Source organism: Strix aluco, chromosome 2 (assembly GCF_031877795.1).
Source record: "Strix aluco isolate bStrAlu1 chromosome 2, bStrAlu1.hap1, whole genome shotgun sequence".
NCBI classification, from domain to species: domain Eukaryota; kingdom Metazoa; phylum Chordata; class Aves; order Strigiformes; family Strigidae; genus Strix; species Strix aluco.
In genome coordinates, this window is record NC_133932.1 from 73,433,377 (window position 1) to 73,453,902 (window position 20,526).

The 20,526-nt window shown below is 36.9% G+C and overlaps 1 protein-coding gene across 3 annotated transcripts in view; it reads right to left on the bottom strand.

The window, feature by feature from the left end:
• The window catches only part of MYO16 (myosin XVI), a 402,721-nt gene that overhangs the window by 153,725 nt on the left and 228,470 nt on the right, over positions 1-20,526 (bottom strand). For all 3 annotated transcript variants that reach the window (XM_074815323.1, XM_074815322.1, XM_074815321.1), the window contains exons 14-16: positions 16,751-16,856; positions 13,054-13,171; positions 5,904-6,051 (exon numbers count right to left, since the gene is read on the bottom strand). In XM_074815323.1, coding sequence (XP_074671424.1) covers positions 5,904-6,051; positions 13,054-13,171; positions 16,751-16,856 — 372 coding nt within the window. The remainder of the gene's footprint in view (positions 1-5,903; positions 6,052-13,053; positions 13,172-16,750; positions 16,857-20,526) is intronic.

Genomic DNA, 20,526 nt, shown 5'->3' on the forward strand with positions numbered 1-20,526 from the left:
CCAACCTTGCCTTGGCCCGTCCCCATCCCCATAGCCCTTCCCAGTCCTCCAGGGCTGTGTCTGACCCCAGAGACCATGTCTGGACCTGCTGGGTGCTGCAGATCCCTGCCCGGAGGGTGAGGGCCCTGCCCACCTCCCCACCCCAGCCTCCATCTCCTGCCTCCCATCTTCCCTGCTGCACAGGGCAGCACCTGCTCCAGCTTCTCTATGGCCATTACACAGAATTGCTTAAATTCTGGAAATGGTACTGGAAACTCACAACTCAAAGGAGCCTTAGCAAAACTGTTGTTAGCACTTGAGAATTATTTCAAGGTTCAAAAGTCTCATCCAGTGTGATGTCCCTATTTGCATAGAAGAATTAGGAAGGAGTTTCAGCCAAGAAGAACAAGAAGGACTTGACCCTCATGACCATTCAGCTGTAGGGATTGTAAGCCTAACATCTCCTGTCGCAGATTTTGTCTCCTCCTGCACCCATACCTCCCACAATGGAAAAATGAAACACAGGAACCCCTGAGTCTGATCTTTACCTTCCTCCTAAATTTAAATACAATGAATACCACTTTCATGATTGCCTGGAGCTTTATTCTGTCAGCAGGATTTTAAAACAAAGTCAATCCTCAACAGTGAAGTTCATGGAGCCTCAACATTAGACTTTATTGGAGTGAGACTGAGAATTTTGGTACAACTAACATGCCGAGTTTCAGCACACAAAGTCTAATGGCAGTTTGATAAAGTGATGTAACTTGGCACTTCATATAGAAACTATTATTCCAGCAGGACTAGCACCCGTGGGAAAAATCTGATGTAACCCTTCCAGATCTAGTTATTTCATTCACGGAATTTAGATCCAACCAATTTTGTAAGACAAGTCTAACACTGGTTTGGATTTTCTTCTAGTCATCAGACACAGATATCAGCAACAGGTAATTTGTGAAAGAAAGGTATCTAAATGGTACTGTGTAACCACCTCTTGTGAATTTTTATGGACACAGCTGAGCTTTATGGGGGTACTGAAAGTTTAAATCAAAGTGGGTATCTGTAAGGAAAAAAGTGATCTATCAGGCTTGAATACAAGGAAAGAGCATGGAACATCAGAGGACTGGAACATCCCTAAAATGTCTATTTTTCCAGTTATGTGGGACTAATTAAAAAAACAACTTTTCTCTATGAATTTACCCTGTATTGTTAGACTGTCACAGCTACATTTGTAGACAAATGGCACAGCTATGGAAAACTGTTATTTTCAAGACTGATATTTCTTTCTGTTGCATTTTAAATGAGAAAATAATCAAACGATTGGAAAGAAAAATGGCATCCAAAGATAAAAGGAAGGAAAAGAAGGAGAGAGGGCATGGAAACATGCAACGCCTTCCTGGCTTCATAGCTATAGCAGTCAGAAACAGAGGCTGCTTCGTAAGTATGTTGAATTGGGGAAAGTTGTGGTAACTGGCCACTCACAGTCTCGAAAATTTTCATCTTGAGTTCTTGTGTGTGAGGGAAAGGAAGAGTGGGGATCAATATGGACAATACTAGAATAATCACCATTTTCCACACATTGTATTAGTGCTTGTTAGAAAAGATGATGACCGAAAACACACAAAAAATCAGACATAAGGCTTTGCACTTAATGACCCTGAAAATTGTCTACTGGGATCTTTTCTATAGCATTCACTCTCCTGAACTGTAATTTTTAAGCCCTTTTTGAAGACCAATCTTATAATTTAGTGGTGAATGATTTCCTCAGTGATCAAGCAAAGAGGTTCTGATCAGTTTAGACTTTTGTGAGAAATTCAATCTCTTCATTAAAATTACTACTTTATAAATAAAATTAATGGAAAGTTTTCTTATTGACAGTGAAGAGGGCACCTGCACTGAAAACCTGTAAAAGAAGATACATCAGTTCTGTGAAGTGATCTACAGATATTGTTGCAGAAGAGTTTCACTGCTTTTTAAGGGGTGGCAGAAACAACACAGGCAGAGAGAGCACACACTGCAGTGCACATCATTGTTCTGTGGGAGGAAGGAAAGTTTTACACATCTGGGAACAGCAGTCTGACAACGCAAACACAAAATGCACTCCCTGATCACAGTCCAGCTTCTGCATGAATGTGCATATTAACATTTTCTCCAGATTGAAGTTGTTTAGTTTTACACACAGATCTTATTTAATGGTAGTATATTTCAACCTATAAATGTTGGGTGACAAGAGATCTCACATTACAAGAGAGGACTAAAAAACCACCCTCAGAATCACCTTGCAATACTGAGAACATTGTATCAGTTTGCCTACACTACCAAAGGCCATAATGGTACAATCACTTAGGAGAACTAGCAACTTTGTTTAAACTGAAAATGGTGACATCAACCCAAACAGCTGTCAAACTCACCATAATTTCTGAAACCATTTTCTATAGTTAAGTAGCTTTAAGCTATATTTCTAATATACATATATGTAATGACATGATTTTTAATGACAGTATGTTTGAGTATCTTACATATATGTATTACATCAAGACATTCTTATATTGTTATATATATTACAGCTTTGGAATATCAATGGTAGTATGAAGCAATTAGCCCAAAATAATAAAAGTAGCTCTTTTTTTCCAGAAGATTTTTCCCACATTTTTTCTTTCCTGTCTTTCTAATCTCTGCTTTTATACCCTTTCTTCACCAGAGCTGAAGACCATTTACAAGCTGATCTACCACCTTTGCCACGTCTCTTTTCTGCTTTCTGTCTCACTTTGGTTGCCAGATTCATCACTGAGCTAGTACCTACTGTAACTACAAGGCTAAACTTAATGTGCTAGAAAAGCTAGTACATACTCTTATTACGAGGCTAAACTTCACATGCCAGAAAGCAAAGCTTGCCATAACGGACTGTATTTGCACCCAGAAAAAAAAAAAAAATCAAGAGCAAATCAAGAGCAAATTGAAAATATGATTTCAAATATCTTATCTCTCTGTATTACATATCATCATCAACATAAACAAAGTTCTGCAGTTCTTTTGAAACACACCAAGTTAATAGAAATTTTGGAAATTTCAGTCAAGGATCTGCTGATAAAAATCAGCTTCTGAATGCAATGAACACACGGGAGTAGTTGTTGTGAATCAAAAAGCCTCGACTTGCCCTTTAGAGGCTCGCTCTCCATTTCTGACATCCTTCCCCTGCTCAATCTTGAAAAATGATCTTACCTTTCAGGAATTGCTTCTGTCTTTATGCATCATAATCCACATGCAGATGCCGTGGGAGATGTATTCATTCAGATCCCTCCCTACATAGATTTAGATGACTTGTTGCTTTAAGATCCTAGCTGTGTATAGGTTCAATAGAAAGTGGCCAGTTATTTGTCTTCATATGATGCCCTAGCAGTCATAATGCTTGAAGAACACATATTTAAATTTCTGAGCTCAAGCTCCCTCTCAGGACGGCATCAAACACCACAGAATTGCAACCTAACAATTCCCCCTACACATTGGGGTGAAACCCCAGTCATACTGAAACTCTCCGTGACTCCAAAGGGGAGGGATTTCCCCTTTTAGTTATTTACATTAACTCTTAATCCAGGATTATATACTGCTTAATACATGAACTACCTTTCAGCTTTTCTAACAATAACCACTACTGACAATACTACTTTGACTCTTTAAGGTGCTTTTATCTAAAATGAGAATAAAAACCCAATGTTATGTCTCATTTCTCATATTGCAATGGCTTAAAATAGGGGTATCTTGTGATCTTAACAGCCATTATTTACTAAAATTGTTCAATCTTCTATGTAAAGGTGCAATATTAAAGCAAAGAGGAACAGAAAAATTAATCAAAAAAACAGTTGGGCATGAAACACCTATAGTTTCAAAAGAGCTGTTATCTAATGAATTTTACTATTAGAGTCAAGATTACACTTGCTTAAAGAAAACATGACAAATTCACTTATTTATGTTACCAGAATGATATGATCTCATCAAAATTTGACTAAGCAAGAAATCATGACTTTATAAGAGGCTAAATCATGCCTTCCTGATTCATGTATAAGTTTGATGCAGTAGAAATTCATACCTAGTTTAACTCTATCAACCAAGAAAGATCTAGCGCACTGAACTACCACACTCAGGATTTTAAGGTAAGAAATATTTGGCCTGAACTCTCAATAACGCAAGACACAATCTACTCTATGTAGCCAAAGGAAAGCATTATTGATGAAAGCAGCTTTATGCAAATATTCAACTATAAATTACTTCTAAAACTTTGGCATTGTAATGTTCAGACATCTACTTAGAAATACTATTTTGTTCTTTTTGGATGCTTATCAGACATCTTATCAGATAAAGCTTTGTTCATGTGAATCTAATTATTCAGGTTTTTGCTAAGTTCTTTCCTGTTGGCGCTTCTTGCAAAGTGACTTCAAACTGTTTCATTTTATGAATAAACTGAGTGATTCCAAACAACTTTTGCTAGAAGAGGAATAAATTAATGATTGGGAGCTCAGAATCATTTTGGTCTTCAAAGCCTTCAAAGGATTTAAAATATAAAATTTAACTCTTCCTCTCCCCCACTTTGAAGCAGGTCATTTTTAGTAAAGTAACTTAGCCTCAGATTGCTTCAGAGCTAGTTCATTAAACTATTCTGTGTAATACCAGAAGTGCTAACAGGTTAAAACATTACCAAACAATGGTAGTCTGAAGATGCGTTTAAGAAAAAATCAGAATCAAGTTTTTTCTGCAAAAATTAATGTGGTATCTTTCTATTTACAGGCCCCAAATCTAGAACTACTATTTTATTCCAGTACTAGTCAGAGTGGAAGATAGAAAATTTGAGAGAAAAATCCATGGGAAAAAGACTTAGATATGAAAAACACAAAACACTCATTTTATATAATTTTAATTATATCAGTCTTTTTACAGTTACTCACTATACTCATTATAAACTTAGCCAATTTAAGAGAAGATCATTAATGCAAAATAGACTTCTCTCATTTCAGTGATACTTCCTAGGAAAGACTGAAGAAAGAAAGGCAAATGATCTAAATGAGGAATATGTTTTCATCACAAAAGAATCCGAATTAATAAATTTTGAGATAAACAAAAATTTCCTGAAAAATCAAAAACTTCCACTTATATTAAACATTTTGCATGTATGCAGTCTTAGACACACTACATTTAGGTATCTATATAGAGCTCTCTATATTTAAGCTCTTACTATTAAAGAGGAAGTAGTCAGCAGAGCTTATGAAGCCACAAATGTGGTTCAGTTCACCCCGAAGCACACACCTACATGTAGCTCTATACAAAGCTGAGTAAGGACTCAATCTCCTTTGATTGCCAATGGGAGCCAGGACAACCAGCCCATGTGGAGACACACACAAAGACCTAATATTTTAGGTGTTAGGTGTTGAATCCTATCCTTGGTTTCAAAGCAGTCAAAACTTTGTTTCTATTTTTCTTAGTAATATGAAGTAAATATCAAAATGAAAATGGAAATAATCAGTTATATATAGTGATATTTCATCAAAATTGACATATTCTATAAGAAAAGTCTAATTTTAATAGAACTGTTTTTCCTGAAGACAAAACGTTTCATCAGGAGAAAAAAAAAAAAAAACAACAAAAAAACCCCAGACCTACTGTAGTCCACAGAAGATGGAAAAATAACTAAGTCATTTCCTCCTTTTTCTCCTTTAAGGCAATAATCCTAATGGATATAATACTCTGATCTTGTTAATAGGGTCTACATGTACTCCAGAATTAAATCCTCATGAACAGGTACTCCATAATACATAATTTCAGAGTTCATTGAGAAATTAGGACACAAATGTTAACTGCTGGAGGAAGGACCTCAACAACAAAGAGGCACTAAAATAAGAAAAATATTAATATTAAATATAAAGTTGTTTTCCTACCTGTGTGCAGACAAATTACTGAGGTACAGGGTGTATTTTTCTTCAGCAGACAGCCCATCCATCATCAAGTAAAAAACATGAAAATTACTCTGGTTGAGAGGCTGCATAATGACACGAGACTTCTCCAACATGTATGTATAAATCCTAGCTGATTGAGAAACAAACAAATAAATTTATCATTACACTGATTGCTCTAAACTTATATATTTTAAACCATTCACCATTGCAACAGTGAAGAATAAACAATGTTTCCTATAAAATGGTCTGAGGTGAGCATATAAAAATATTATTCATTCTATCATGGTTTTCTATATAAATCACATATAAAGCCCTAATTCCATTAAAATTAGTGGAACAAATGTCTTGCTGTCTTACATTATCTTTAAAATTACTCAATTTTAAAGATAATGATGTTGATTTGTACTTTGTTTTACTTATTTGAGGAACCACTTGTCGTATTTGGCAAGACTTTCTAAGAGACAAGCTATTAGTCACCTCACCGAAGCCATCTGAGCATTGGCACCCATTCTAAGCTCCTTCTTAACAGAAAGAGAAAGATGCAAAAGAGATTCAAGACATCTTTCAAAAAACATCCTTGCAACTATTTCCTCTTTCTCTGTTGGTAATCAAGAACACTCAGGTTAATAGTTTAGATTACTCACCTAACTTCCAGATAGCTACAAAGAGACAAATCCTCTACAGAACTGGTCATTGACAAACTCACTAGCCTGTGCCTGGGGAAACATGGGAGTCTCAGAAGGGCTATGATGAGCTGGCCATGTGAATCAGCACATCAGGGAAGAATGTGAAAGAGGATGAACCTGACCACGACTTGCCTACAGAAATGCTGCTTAACGGGTTCATACATAACTTCAGGCACACTAAGGTTCTGAAAGAAGCAAAGGAAATATTGGACCCTCAGATCCAGTCACCTGCTTCATCAGATTACAGATATTTTAGAGGTAATTGTGAAGAGACAGAGGGAGATTCACTGTTTTGGGCAGATTACACTTCAGCCCTCTACTGAGTGTACACCACGATGCAGTTCCAGATGTAGCAGGCTAAAGAGAACAAGGGAATGCCTAACTGTAGCTAGAGGTTAGGGCTGTGAGCAGGGACCTGATGCCAATTCCTACTTACCCCACTGTTTGTATACTTCTCATCATTACCTACATAGTAGCTGTGGTGCAAAGACCAGAAGCATGTCCCTTCACACACAACTAAGCACCCCCACCACTAGGATGCAGTACATTGTGTTGCAGCTTTGTGTTTTTCAAACTCTGCAATATGGCAGAGCTTTCACAGGGTCTTAGCAAGCATCCTTACCCTGGAAAAGACTTGAGTTCAGAGGATGAGGTACACTTACATATTTTTGAAACCCTGTGAGCTGAGGAGGATATTAAACCATTGCTTCTTAAAGTCTGGATGAGAATCACTTCCTTTATGAACTGGAAGTAGTTCTTGAACATTCAGTGACAGAGAATACTGGTAAATGCGTCTTGTAACACAGTACGTATGTTCTCTAAACACATATAATTTTTGAGCTGCTCATGGTTTTTTAGAATTTTTTTTTTTACTTTTTTGAAGCAAAATAGGTTTAAACATAAAATAGCACTGAGTTATTCAGTGCAGTCAAAACTTACATTTCTAGGCATATGCAAAAGCACAGCTTCAGATGTCCGAGAGACCTGAAGTTTGAAAGCAGAGTGGGAGTTTAAAGACTTCTAAAGATGGGAGTAGTGGAAACAGTACTTTCAGAATCAGTATGGGACTCAAAGGTATCGGCAATGCAATGCTGAGCAAAGTTATGCAGGTTAGATCTCAGCATGTGAGAGTGCGTACTGGAAGCCCGGTAAGTTGCATTAGCCTAATGGCTAGGCTAGAAGCCAGAATCTTCCTGCCGCCATACAGCTGTTAATATCCACAGTAGCTCATTCAGAGCTAGCTTGGTTATTGCTATACCATCTGTATTTGTCTGGTAATTATATTTTAAATTTCACCTAAGCATCTTCCTGTCTTTTGGAGAGCTCTAAGTTTCTGTCTATACTGTTAAATTAAACACAGCAAACTTGAAGTTACTTAAAGTTGTGTGTATGAAGGAATACAGCCTGTGAGAATATTGTTGAAAGATGGTGTAGAGTAGAGGGAAACAAAATCAGTGAATCTTGAACATACTGTTTTCAGGAAGATCTTAGCAGTTAAGTGCTGTCCCTGAACTAAGTATAACTATGCATGGCCTCACAAAGTGCTACTCTGCACAGGCCAAACCACCCCAGATACAACCCCGTTAAGCAGTAGGGAAGGTGAGTGGTACACTACCCAGGAGCATCCTCCACCCTCTCTTTTATTTAACAGCACAGGCATGGCCCGATACATGTGCTGGCAACCAAACCATGCCTGGGATTCTAGCTACTGAAGGGACAGTAGGACTGACAGCGAAGAGTTGTACGGCTGACTTGGTGAACCAAGGAGACATGATCTGGCCCATTTAATCATCCTACAAAAAGCAGAAGTGAATTCCTGCTATTATGGAACCTGTAATATGAGAAATTGTGTATCAGCCACTTAGCCCTCTGTTGCTACACTATGGAAAAAAAAAACTGTGCTGGAAGTAAAAGCACACACTTGGGAAATCATTAAGATGGTAGCAGGATATGTTTCTGAATCCAGTAATTTTGCAGCACACTACAAATTGAAGCAATGAAATCTTAACCTATCATGGCAGGACTGGCCCAGACACAGATGTTCATCACAATCAATCATTACCTGGCTGCCATTCCTACAGGGCAAAACAGAACAGATGAACCTGAAGGATAATTTCCATCTTTTATTGTGCTTGTAACTTATTTATCAGTAAAACTAACCCCACCATCAATTAATTTGAAAGGAGGCCATTACTAATCACTTTTTTGTGTGCAATGATCTTCACTAAAGCTTTCATAACTATCACTTAGGTGTTTTTAATAGTCTTCGATTAATAAAAGCAAGAAAACTGTTACTGGAGGTCATCTATCTGATTAATTAATACATTTAACTTTAATGATGGGCAACACCACTTATTTAGATGACACAAATTAATTTAGTCCTTTTCAGGTACTTCAAGTCACCTGCTTTAATAAGGCTAAATATAGTTCATCTCATTAGCATCTCCAGCAGTGGGAAGAGATGTCAAGAAAAGTCAAGCTTCTGATCATCAAGAATCAAACACAGCATCATCTTAATGGAGCTAAAGTAACTCATAAAGAAAACTGTCACGGTAATACGCTTTTCTACAAAGTGAAATGGTATGTTTGTTAATCTATGTGTGAAATAAAGGGGAAAAATAATAGAGTTCCAGAGCAAAGTCTGCCATTTTTGTGCAATGTTAACTGTGCTTACAGACACAAGGAAATTTGTACTTCCTTTTACAGATCACCTGATCTACTGAGCAGCTACAAAGTCAGCAAGCAGACTCTCTATTGAAAGTGTGGTTAGTGAAGTCTTCCTTTCAGCTATGCATTCTTTGAAACTACATCTCTTTCTAAAAAAACCATGCTGTCCTAAACAGCTATTGCTAAAGACAAAAGAGCATTTGAAAGTTCAGAGCTGAAACACAGTACAAAAACACATCAGAGATCTTAGCTGGCTGCAGTCTTTCTTATACCAAAAAAAGAAATTCATATCTGAAATTTTTTAATTGATAAAAAATGTTTGTAACACACACAGGTGAATATGCGTTCTGCTTCTTTTTACAAATCAAATTAGAACCTTCCATTTCAGTGCAACTTAAGAAAAAATAAATCAGGCCTTGCTTTTCAAAAAGCGAAGACTGAGAGAAGCAAGGCAGGAAAATCTACAGAATAAGTTTGTCAGGCTTGATTTTCTTTTCCTAAGCTTCTTTATTAGTAATTTGAGGAAACTGACAGAAACCTTACCTTTCAATTTACTTTGAAATTATGTCAATTTACATGAAAGACCATTTACTCTCTTCCTTTCCAAATAAAAATATAATGCAGTAATTTTACTTCTGGAAATAAATAAATAATCAGTCTTTTACTACTATGCAGTGGGTGTGAATCATCATCTATGAATGATTATGATTTTTTGGCAGAAGATCAGTCTTTGAGTTCTGTTAGGTATGAATTTATTTTAGAAACTTAATGAAATTACTGGCCTGTAGTTTATTCTGTATTTCTTATGATGTAAGACTTTTTACTAGTTCCCGCTGCCTGATCTCATCCAGTCACAAAGAACATGAGTTAATCTGGGTTATGTCTTCTCCACTTGTTTGATTGGACTAAAGCAATGAAACATACCTGACCAAAAAGCCACTTGTCACAGAAAAACTCCCATTTGAACCCAACATCACAGCACACCTCATCTTAAACAAGAGTCAGGGAAGACACATAAAACCTCTACAGATATCTGTACTGGCTTTGAGTAGAACCACACTCAAGAGCTCCATCCTTGTTTTCCAAATGTTGTGACATAGATCCAGTTTATGAGAAAGCCTGAATCAAGCCTGTAGATGAAAATTATGGTGAACATTTTTGTTATTTAGGTATATTGGACTTTCTGCTATAAGAATAAACCTTATTTGACAAAAGTCAGAGCTTTTCCAGGGTCTAGGCATAAAAGAACTTCAGCATGAACAAAAAGCTGCCACAAACTTCATTGATGTCCACTCAAAATGCAAGGAATGCTACCCTGAGCTTGCCCTCTATAGTAAAAATGTATACATGTGCTTTGCATGCCCCTTCCTTAGTAAAATGTTTTGGATCTCCACCCTTAAGATCTGTCTGTTAAGGAGTTTAAACAACCTAAACCCTTTGATGGAGGCAGTGTAGTATCACTTGGATTTTTGTTTACGAACCAGACATATTTAGCCCTATTTGTCTCAGCAGAATCAGGTGCTCTGCATATTTACATTTTTCATTCGTGTTTAAACAGTGCAAGACAATAAATACCGCTGCAAATGATCTTGCAAATAGATACAGAGAATCACTGGGTGGGATTTAAACCATCCAGAGACAACATGCCTGATTCTTTTCTCGTTTTTGGTGGTGTAAATCTGGGAAAATTTCACTCAGATATGATGTTTAGCAGTGGCCTAGAAAAGGCAACATCTACAATGCAAATCAAACAGCATGAACAACTGCAACTTACAAAAATATAAAACACACTTTTACTGCTGCAAATTACAGAATTAATAATTACAGAACTTTTGGCTACCTTAGATTTGGTAAGAGTAATTGATTCAATTCCTAAATATCTGGGGAATAGTAGGGCAGATAAGTAATTTGTTTATATTTGTTAATGGACTTGACTACCCCTAGATTTTCTCATTTAATGTCTGTGGTTTGAAAATCATAAAAACACAGTATTAGTGTACCAGAAAGCTGACACAAGAGCCTGGTTAACTGATTCCTCATTTATATCATTCACAGGCAAGGGCTGTGAATTAAACTGGCCAGTCTGGGTAAAGCTGCTTGAAATCTCAAGTCTCTGCAATCTCAAGAAAGGCACTTAAAAATTGTGGGAACACATGGCCTTGAGGACTAGAGGCTTCTGTTCCTCACCTGAGGAAGTGAATGACGCAACCTTAGGTCAGAAGTACTGTGAAAATGAAGCTATTTATGCTCCTGAAATGCTCATACAATGAAAAATGGTAATGAACAATATAGGAAATCAACAGAAAAACTAGAATTCTGTTTTTAGAGCAGAATAAAATGGCACAAGCCACACATAAATCAGTGAAGGGAAAACAAACTATTTAGTAGCAGATCACTGAAGAAATATAGTCCGTTCTCTGCACTGAAGGAAGCTGGGGTAGGATGAAAACCAACAACATTAAATTTGTATGCATAAGGCAACCCAAGAGTATCTCAGAAAACTTCAGTTCTGCCATTTCCTAATGTTCATATGCTTGACTTTTCAAAATTAGTATCATTTTCATCTGTTTGCGTTTGTGCTCTGTGTGTGTAACAGAAAAATTGTGCACGCAGTGTAATTGTGATAACTGAATGTACACAAATTAAATATATACAATACAAAGGATTTCTAAAATGTTAGTTTTAGGGATTGAACTTTATTTTTACAAGTCCAATTCAGATGCGATTTAGTCCATTGTAAACCTCCCACAACAGCTCATAAATGAAGGAAAACCCCCACACTTTTTAGTTTTACATTTTCTTTACAAATACCCTATATTTATTGTAAAACAAACCAGAAAAAGGTGATAATAATCTGCCATGCAGTGACATTTTCACTGAAGAAACTATTAGTAGTTTTGGAAATCTTTATCCAATGGCATCTAATTTACTTAGATCAAAAGTGTGTTTCACCACAGAGCTTTTCCATCCAGGAAGATCAGTGCCAGTAGGAAAGTGTCTGTGTACAGTTATTTCTGCACACACCTCTTGCTTTAGCACAGTGTAACTTTATGATGACCTGTGCAAACCAGAAATGAAACCTCTCCCTCACTGTCTTGGAAGATCAAAGTTTTCAGAATCAAACTGAAGTTTTGATCTTTTTTTTTCCCTAACAAACACTTACTGGGGATTAGCAGACTCCCACTTACTCTGAAAGCAGGCACAAATTCCACACTATCTTACCTTTAATGAGAATAAACATCAGTATGATTCCTAGTTCCTTTAGAAGAAGCTCAAAGATGTAATAAATTACTTCTAATTTCAGTATTACAGAGTATACTTGTGTTTTGCTTGCCCTAAACAGATGAGATTATCACTTATTTAAGGGATACTTAAAATACCCAATAAAATATTAGATACAAATGCAAAAAATTAATCTCTTTGATACTTTTATTTCACAGTAAAGCGATACACAGCTCTCAGAGTTTGTTAATCTTGGGCATTAAGGCAAATGTGATTTCCTGGGAACTGTAAGAGGAATCAGTGGTGGTGACTTTTTTTTCCTGTCTTTCTCTGCCACCTACTGGTTGCACAGAACAGGGTTCTCCCTCTATATTACTCTTAACAAGCCTATGAATTCACCTGCTATTAAACATGTTCCTCTGACGCTCCCTAAAACTCTCTTGCCTCTTTCACATACTTTAAGTCCATTGATGCCTAACTCTGTGTATGGCACACTGGGATCCCTGATCTACTAGTCTGTGGGTGATATCAAAATAAACAGATTAAATTATACTTACCTGCAACTAATGTTTTTTTCTTCTCACAAAACTGTAGCTCAAAATATTTTATATAACAGCTGGAGAAATCATTCAAGGGTGTCTTAGCATGTCCAAAGGCCTCCAAGATACAGTTTACCTGCAAGACAATGGTAAAGAAGTGATAAGAGAGGAAATAAACAGGAAGATATTTCAGTAAATATCAGTGAGCTTTGTTTGTGATCCATCACTGGGGAGGGAAAAAAAAAAAGAAAAAGACCATTTTTCAGCTTGTAATTTAACAAATTCCTTGAAAGTTTTCTCTTTTTTTGTAAATAGAAATTAAAATAAGACAGTTCAAAATTTAAAAAAAAAAAAAAAAAAAAAAAAAGGGGGCTGTCAGAATAGTGGAAGTTGTAAATGGAAGGGGGAAGACAATGGCTCATACACGAGCTGTGTCCTTACGGGTAGATTGGATACAAGTGACTGAAGCCATATGCCCAGAGCTGGCATGCTTAGCAAAAAGATTAGAATCCATGAAAGCAGCTATGCTTGCAAAGTTACAGTCAGTTGATACTAATAACCAACAAAAGGAATTAAAAAGTGTTATATGATGCCAGAAATGGCATACATTACTGATTTCAAATAGAACTACTTCAGCATTATACTAGTGAAAAACTGAGCAAAAAAAAGTTTTAGACTTTTTTATGGCATCTCTCACATGTATTTTCATGTTACATCTTCATGGTCACAGCAATTATTTTAAAAGAGCATTTAAAAAAAAAAGTATTAAATATGACCTCTTTATTCCATGTTGTTTTCTCTGTTTTTAGCTTTTTTTTGTAAAATTAGTTCCTTACACCTTGAAGGATTTCCTTCAGCACTTTCCTCTTTTGCTTCCTAAGAAATTGATAGCAATATGGCCCAAATACACTGTTGTTCTGATATAACAGCGTTTTGCTGAAGCTGGATGACCTAGCTGGGGAGGGAAGAGGGCTGTGGAGTGGCACAGATAACACGTGCTTTCAATGAAAAAGACAGAAGCTCTAAAAATCAGACCCTTCAGAATTATTAATTAAACCATCTCTTTGAGCAGTAGGTGGCAGCAGAAAACTAGTCAGCCTACTTTATTTCCACTCCAGTAGTGTTTAGGATGTATTTGTTCATTAGGCTAATTCAGCACTTGGCTTAAACCATGCAGCTTTATTAACTGTAATGGTGCTATGCATAACGGCAGCAGGAATGAATCCAGGCTATTTTGTTCATAAAGCACCTTAAGAGGCCACTAAACCAGAATCTCTACTTGATTCCTCATGCATGGGATCTGCTACATCTCCCTTCTCTGTCCGAAGTCAGGTGTCCCATCTAAGCTAGCTACAAGGCATCTTTTATAACCAAAAGGCAACTAATTTTTCTTAATATGTCATAATTCTCTTCTGCCTGCATTGACTAAGACTCATTGACACATATACTGTTAAACTAAACAAGACCAGGAGCAGAACTCTCTAACCTCAATGGCAAGTGGCACGATAAGGTTCACATTCAGACATCTAATACCTCTTCTTTTGCAGAATAGGGTGGACATACTGTTGTGAATGGTCCCTGGCACATGCTGTCCCCTGTACTGTGACCAGAGGACCTGTTGGGGATTTAAACTCTGTCAGGGAGCAGGGTAAAAACTGCATGTTAGGGATTGTTGTTCAGTTTACTACATAGATGTAGAGTAGGTTAAAGTAATCTACAAAGATAACTAATTTTTAGATGGAGAAAATTAGGCCTGGTCAGCCCCTCCCACACTGATTCCTCTTCTTAACTGAGAATATCTTATTCCATTTGCACTGGATCATGATGGTTGTCCCTGGAAATTCCCTGTGGTCAGGAGGCAAGTTGCAGCAGAGCCAGTACTCCTTCCCACACCTCCTGATTCCCACTTCTGCCATATTTGTATCCAAAGCACACAGTTTGCAGTTGCTTATTCACAAAGTTACTTATTCATTTAATTCTACTCATTACTTAATCTGAACATTAGGAAAGAAAAGGACTTGAAGGATCTGACCTCAATTTTGCAGTTCTACTTGAATAACATCTATGGCCTGATCAGTTCAAAGCTGTAAGTAAGCCTATGTAGGTAGTAAATAAAAAATACACAGTAGAAATAGATATCACTTGTAGATCTGTCTTCTGGGTTTAAAATAAAGTGTACTGTCCCTATATAATGGTATTATTGCAACACTAGACTTCAAAATTTAAATCAAAAAAGTGAAAAATTAACAAGGGCATTCTTAATATTGCCGCGTGAAACCTAGATTAAATGAGTCAGTTTAGGAACAGCATCAGTGAATCAGATAACACTGTGAAAAATACTTTAACATGGCAGTTGTATGACTACATGTAAGGCTGCAGCTTATTAATTTCTTATGTTTTCAGTGTCATCAGGCTTTTTTAGTGTCTTCAAAACCACAAATGCAACACTATTTACTAAAATCCATAGGACTTTTATTACTTTATCAGCTGGAATGTACAAAATACAAACCGGTGTATCTGTAGCCTTTCCCACATCCCAGTAATCCTGATCTGTAGGCTGTCTGTTAGTGTCAGCTGTACTTCTGACACTATTTTATCATCCTTCTGGACTGAATCATGCATAATTCAGGAAGAAAGCAGTGTGTTTTGAATGATGCATGTGATGCTACTAAAAAACCCCACAATGAACGATTCCAGAGTTCTGTTGGAATATCATGTATGTGGAAAGTGAAAGCTAAAAAAAAAAAGTATCTTGGGTTGACTGTAAGTGCTGTAGAAGAAGGTCACCACAGTGGGTGAAAGAGTCTAAACATATTTTTTTTTAAGTTTGAAACTCAGAACTGTGCTAATGCAGAAATGCAGACTGTGCTAAAACATTCTGTGTGAATTTGTCTCTGAGCTGGGATCTCAGATGAGAAATATCATCAAGAAAGGCATTTTTTAAAAAAAATTTGAACTGGCAATCCAGGGTTCAGCATAATTTAAAATGTCAGTATGAATCTTTATAGTACTGTTACAGCTGTAACAATGAAACACAAGTTGCAATGTTCAGTCAAATGAAAACCTTACAATGTATTAATAAGGAGACAAATTCATCTGATATGTGAAGCAGGTTCTCATGATTTCATGATACGCACTGGACAGAATTTGGTTCTGCTGTGGGAATTAAATATAACTGAGCAAATATTAAGAAATCTTGCCTATTTCATAAATATATTTAGTATACAAATACTGGGCCATATAACTTTGTTCAGTTCTTGCAGTTTTCCTGCAACTTTCCAGTTTCTGTCTTACACACTATTACTTCAAATGCCTCAGCACTTCTTATACTGTCCTGAGAAGCACCACTACAACCATACAGATAAATTTATTTACTTACTTACTGAAAGCAACTAGTACACATTTAGGAAACAGTACCTTATCACACAAATGTTTCCTACTCACTGAAACACTGCTTTCCAAAGTCACAAAAACATATAGAAACAAAACTGGCCTCCACTTTTCAGATTCCTCTCATCAGATCACTGTGATCTTAATCCTGTTCCCTTTCAGGTCAATTCAGGGAAAGAAACCTCTTTTGACCTCAATAGTGAAAACAAAACCTTTATGAACTTCTGCATAGCAGATGCTTTTTTCCTTACAGTTCAAATGTCTTTGCCTATCCAAGAGACCAGATTTTTGATCTGTTCTACTCAGCGGCCAGAATGCTACTTACATGTTTTATCTTTGTATCAAAGGTATTTCTGCTGGAGCTGGCTCTGCAGGTGAGGTGCTTCACTATCTGTTTGCAGGCTTCAGTCTTCCCAGAACCACTTTCTCCACTGTAAAATGACAGGCAAGAAAGGGGGGGGGATATCATTGTTATTTTCACATTTGATATGTTATTTATATTCTCTGCTAGCTCTGGCTTTAAGATATCTCAGTCAAACTTTCATTTCAAATAACAGAAGGTTTATGGATGACAAATAATAAAGAACTGAATGTAGGAGAAAGACTGGTTGACTGTATATGTTCATGAGGGCTGTCAGAGCTGTCAAGCTATATTGTCTTGTACCACAAGCCAAGCCAATCAAATCTAAAGCTTTCAAGACATTTTGAAGTTATTTATAGCAAAGATTTTATCTTCTCCTTCATCTTCTGTCCAGCAAAGGAGCTTGCTTATGCTGCCTGGTTCTCTTTGCAGATAGGGAAATACTACTGTGGTAATGATGGGAGTCAGAAGGAAAGTGTAGAATACAACAGGAAGAAGGGAAAGAAAATAGGAAAGGAACAGGAAGGAAAACAAAAAGATGATTGATTTTACAACCTGCCCAGCTTCTGTAGTGCAATACACTCTGGCTTCAGTGATCCTGTTTAACTTAATTTCTTGTTCATGAAGTGGAATAAATATTGCAATGAATAAGAATCTCTGAGGGGGGAAATGAGCAAAGAAAACAAGGTAAAAAGCAATATGAACAACAAAGGTGGGAAGAAACAACAGAAAAGTGGAGGGATAGAGGAGGGATGCAAACTCAGTGGTACACTGTAAGAATGGAGAAGGAAGGAAGGAAGGAAGGAAGGAAGGAAGGAAGGAAGGAAGGAAGGAAGGAAGGAAGGAAGGAAGGAAGGAAGGAAGGAAGGAAGGAAGGAAGGAAGGAAGGAAGGAAGGAAGGAAGGAAGGAAGGAAAGGATAAAGTTAGTGAGGCCTGATTAAGAAATTAATGTAAGAATTTCTTACTTGAATTACAAGAAGCTGTTTTCTTTATAGACAACTGAACCAAACAAAATGTAATTTGATGCTCTTCCTTCATTTATCTGCTTGATCAAACTCAAAAGACTGTTTCTACAACAGCCAGTTAGAATTTTCACAAGTACAATGGCCATGCTGGCTGGTCAGTCTGTTATCTGTATAGTTTAGTTTCTGAAAATGAGAGGGCAGCAAAATATAGTATCTTTCTAGCCATTGTTTTATCTATTCAAATCTCACTTCAAAGGAGAAGTCAATTAAATAAAGGAAGAAACAAAAGAGGATCCTCATACTCAGACAGGGATGGGGTCTCTGCATCATTTACTCTTACTCAATTCTTATGCGACATACACTCAGCTCTAGCAAATATCTTATTTGTTTGCCTGGTAAACTGTAATCTTACATGACAAGACAGATGTCTCATTACTAGATGTGATGCATCAAACTGCTTTTATCCATGTCATGCCTGTTTCTATAATGAGCTGGAGTTTGACCCTGGACTTTAAACTCCTATTGGCATCAATAGGAGGTCCGTGGTCCAAGACTGCAAAGGTTTGCAAGCTGGATATATGTTATACAAATACCTAAAATAATAGGTCACAAAGCGATATTTAAACCAGGTCTTATAACAAAAGAAATCATGTGAAGTCAAGAAGGTCACTGTCACAGCTAATATAAAATTAGTATCTCTACAGAATTGACACAGTGCTCTGTAAGTGCAGCACCCCTTGCTCAGGTCTTCACCTTCTGACTTTCTGAAAGAGTTTCAAAAGGCAGGTGATATTTGATGTCACCCTTTAAAATCTGCATGCATCTCCGCCCTCTTAACGATAACTTCACTCTTCAAATGCTAAATGTGCCGTGCTGCTTCTGTTCTTAAGAAGTAGCAGTAGCCTTCTACCTTTATAACAGTAGTGTCCAAATTCCATGTTCCTTTGCCTGTTATCACTAACAGGAACAGAAAAATAGTGAAACAGGTCATTAGTCCTGTGATACTCCTCCCCTAGAGACATTTCATACTCTTGCAAATTACAGATCTTATGCCTGTATTATCCAGAAAGTCAGTGAGCTTACAGACAGATATAAATCTATCTTGCACCTCCCCTCCTACTGTCCACTCACATTGTCCAGTCCACTGGCAACTGTGTGTCACGATGATGAAATAATTCCACTCCTCCACAACATACTTAATCCAAAATCACAGCTGCAACCTGTTATCACTATACCACAGGTTACCAACAAGATTAGCAACAGTGGCTCTTTGGTTATTTCAGCTGTTAAGGAGCTTCTCTGAAGAAACATCTCTGAAGTTTAGTACAAGTTACAGATGATGCTATTGAGCAGAAGTGTTCATTTATGTGTGAAAATCAGATCTGAAGTCATAGTTTGTAACAACTCACAACTTGTCCAATGTGCACTGCCCTTTATATCCAGCAGATAAATATTTGTATCATTCTGAGGACTGAACAAGACTTGATATTTGAAAAATTGTTGTAGTATTTTATTATTTTATTTGATTAGGCCCAACCTTATCTGCCAAAAATAGCCTCTTTAACAGAAGGCTTTTCCAGGATTACCAGGACGGGTTTATTTTTCAAAAAATATTTCTCACAACTGCAGAAATTTAAGGGGTGGGGGCGGAGAAGATATGCTAAAATAATGTTTGATGCACCTTCAAGTGGTTTTGAGTATTACATAGCAGGCATGCAAATTATGATTAAAAATGGAAAAATGCCTTCTTAAAGAAAGGAATTTGAGTGTTTGCCATGAGTTTCCCTATTTAACAGTTAATTTGCTTCACTTTTTAAATAAAGATATGCTTTGTTTTTCACTGCAACCTGTGGCCCAGATAACACAGGACCACGCAAGTGTGCACAAAGCAGACAGTTTCTGTCCCTTACTGAATATTTCTTCTCAAGATTGCTGTTTCCTAAACATTGCTGTGACACAGCTACAAAGATTTGACACTCTCAGCTCAACTGTTAATTTTACAGCGATTGACATTTTGTTCAGCAGTGTCACAGGAGTTTGTTGGCTGAAGTGTTTGCTAGAGTTCAGGGTCAGAATTTACTAGAACTTGGCTGCTGAAAGAGACATAATGTCTCTTAGTTGTTCTGTGCATTTCAAAGGTTATGTTCACTCCTAGTGAAATACACATTGAAGCACTGAGAAAGAAATGCTATGTTAGGTAAAGTTTTAATTCTTGATACTATTGTTTGGAACATTTCAGGCAATAAGTAATTCAACAATGAAAAAGTAATTTGGCACCTTGAACCAGAGCTTGTTTATTCTATTTCCTTTGAGGCTGAGTAAAATTTTTTGTAATGTCCCCATTGTCCACAATATCTTTGCTTGAACAATTTAATTCTGCTTAGGGAACAATTCCTCTTCTTTGTTTTAAATAATTGTTTCATCACTATATTTTTCAAAATGTAATTTACAATATGAACATTGGTTTCTTATGAATTTTGGTTAGACTGCCTTATCAAGGTGGAGGATCAGTTAGCATTGCAGCAGAAAAGCATTCTTCTGCAGTAAAACTTCCTTAGAAGGCATTATGAAACAGGCAAAGCAAAGAAGCTTATTGCACCAGTAAAGAAGGTTGAGTTAGAGACAGTGTACTCCAAGAGAAAGGAAAATGGACAGAGAATTTGAAATCCTATGCTCACCATGAGCTCTAGGCAAGTTCTGCAAAGCTTTCTCATTTTATTCCTCCTTTGGCTTTCTTGCTTTCCTATATAACTACCTGATGGAGGGCCTGGTTC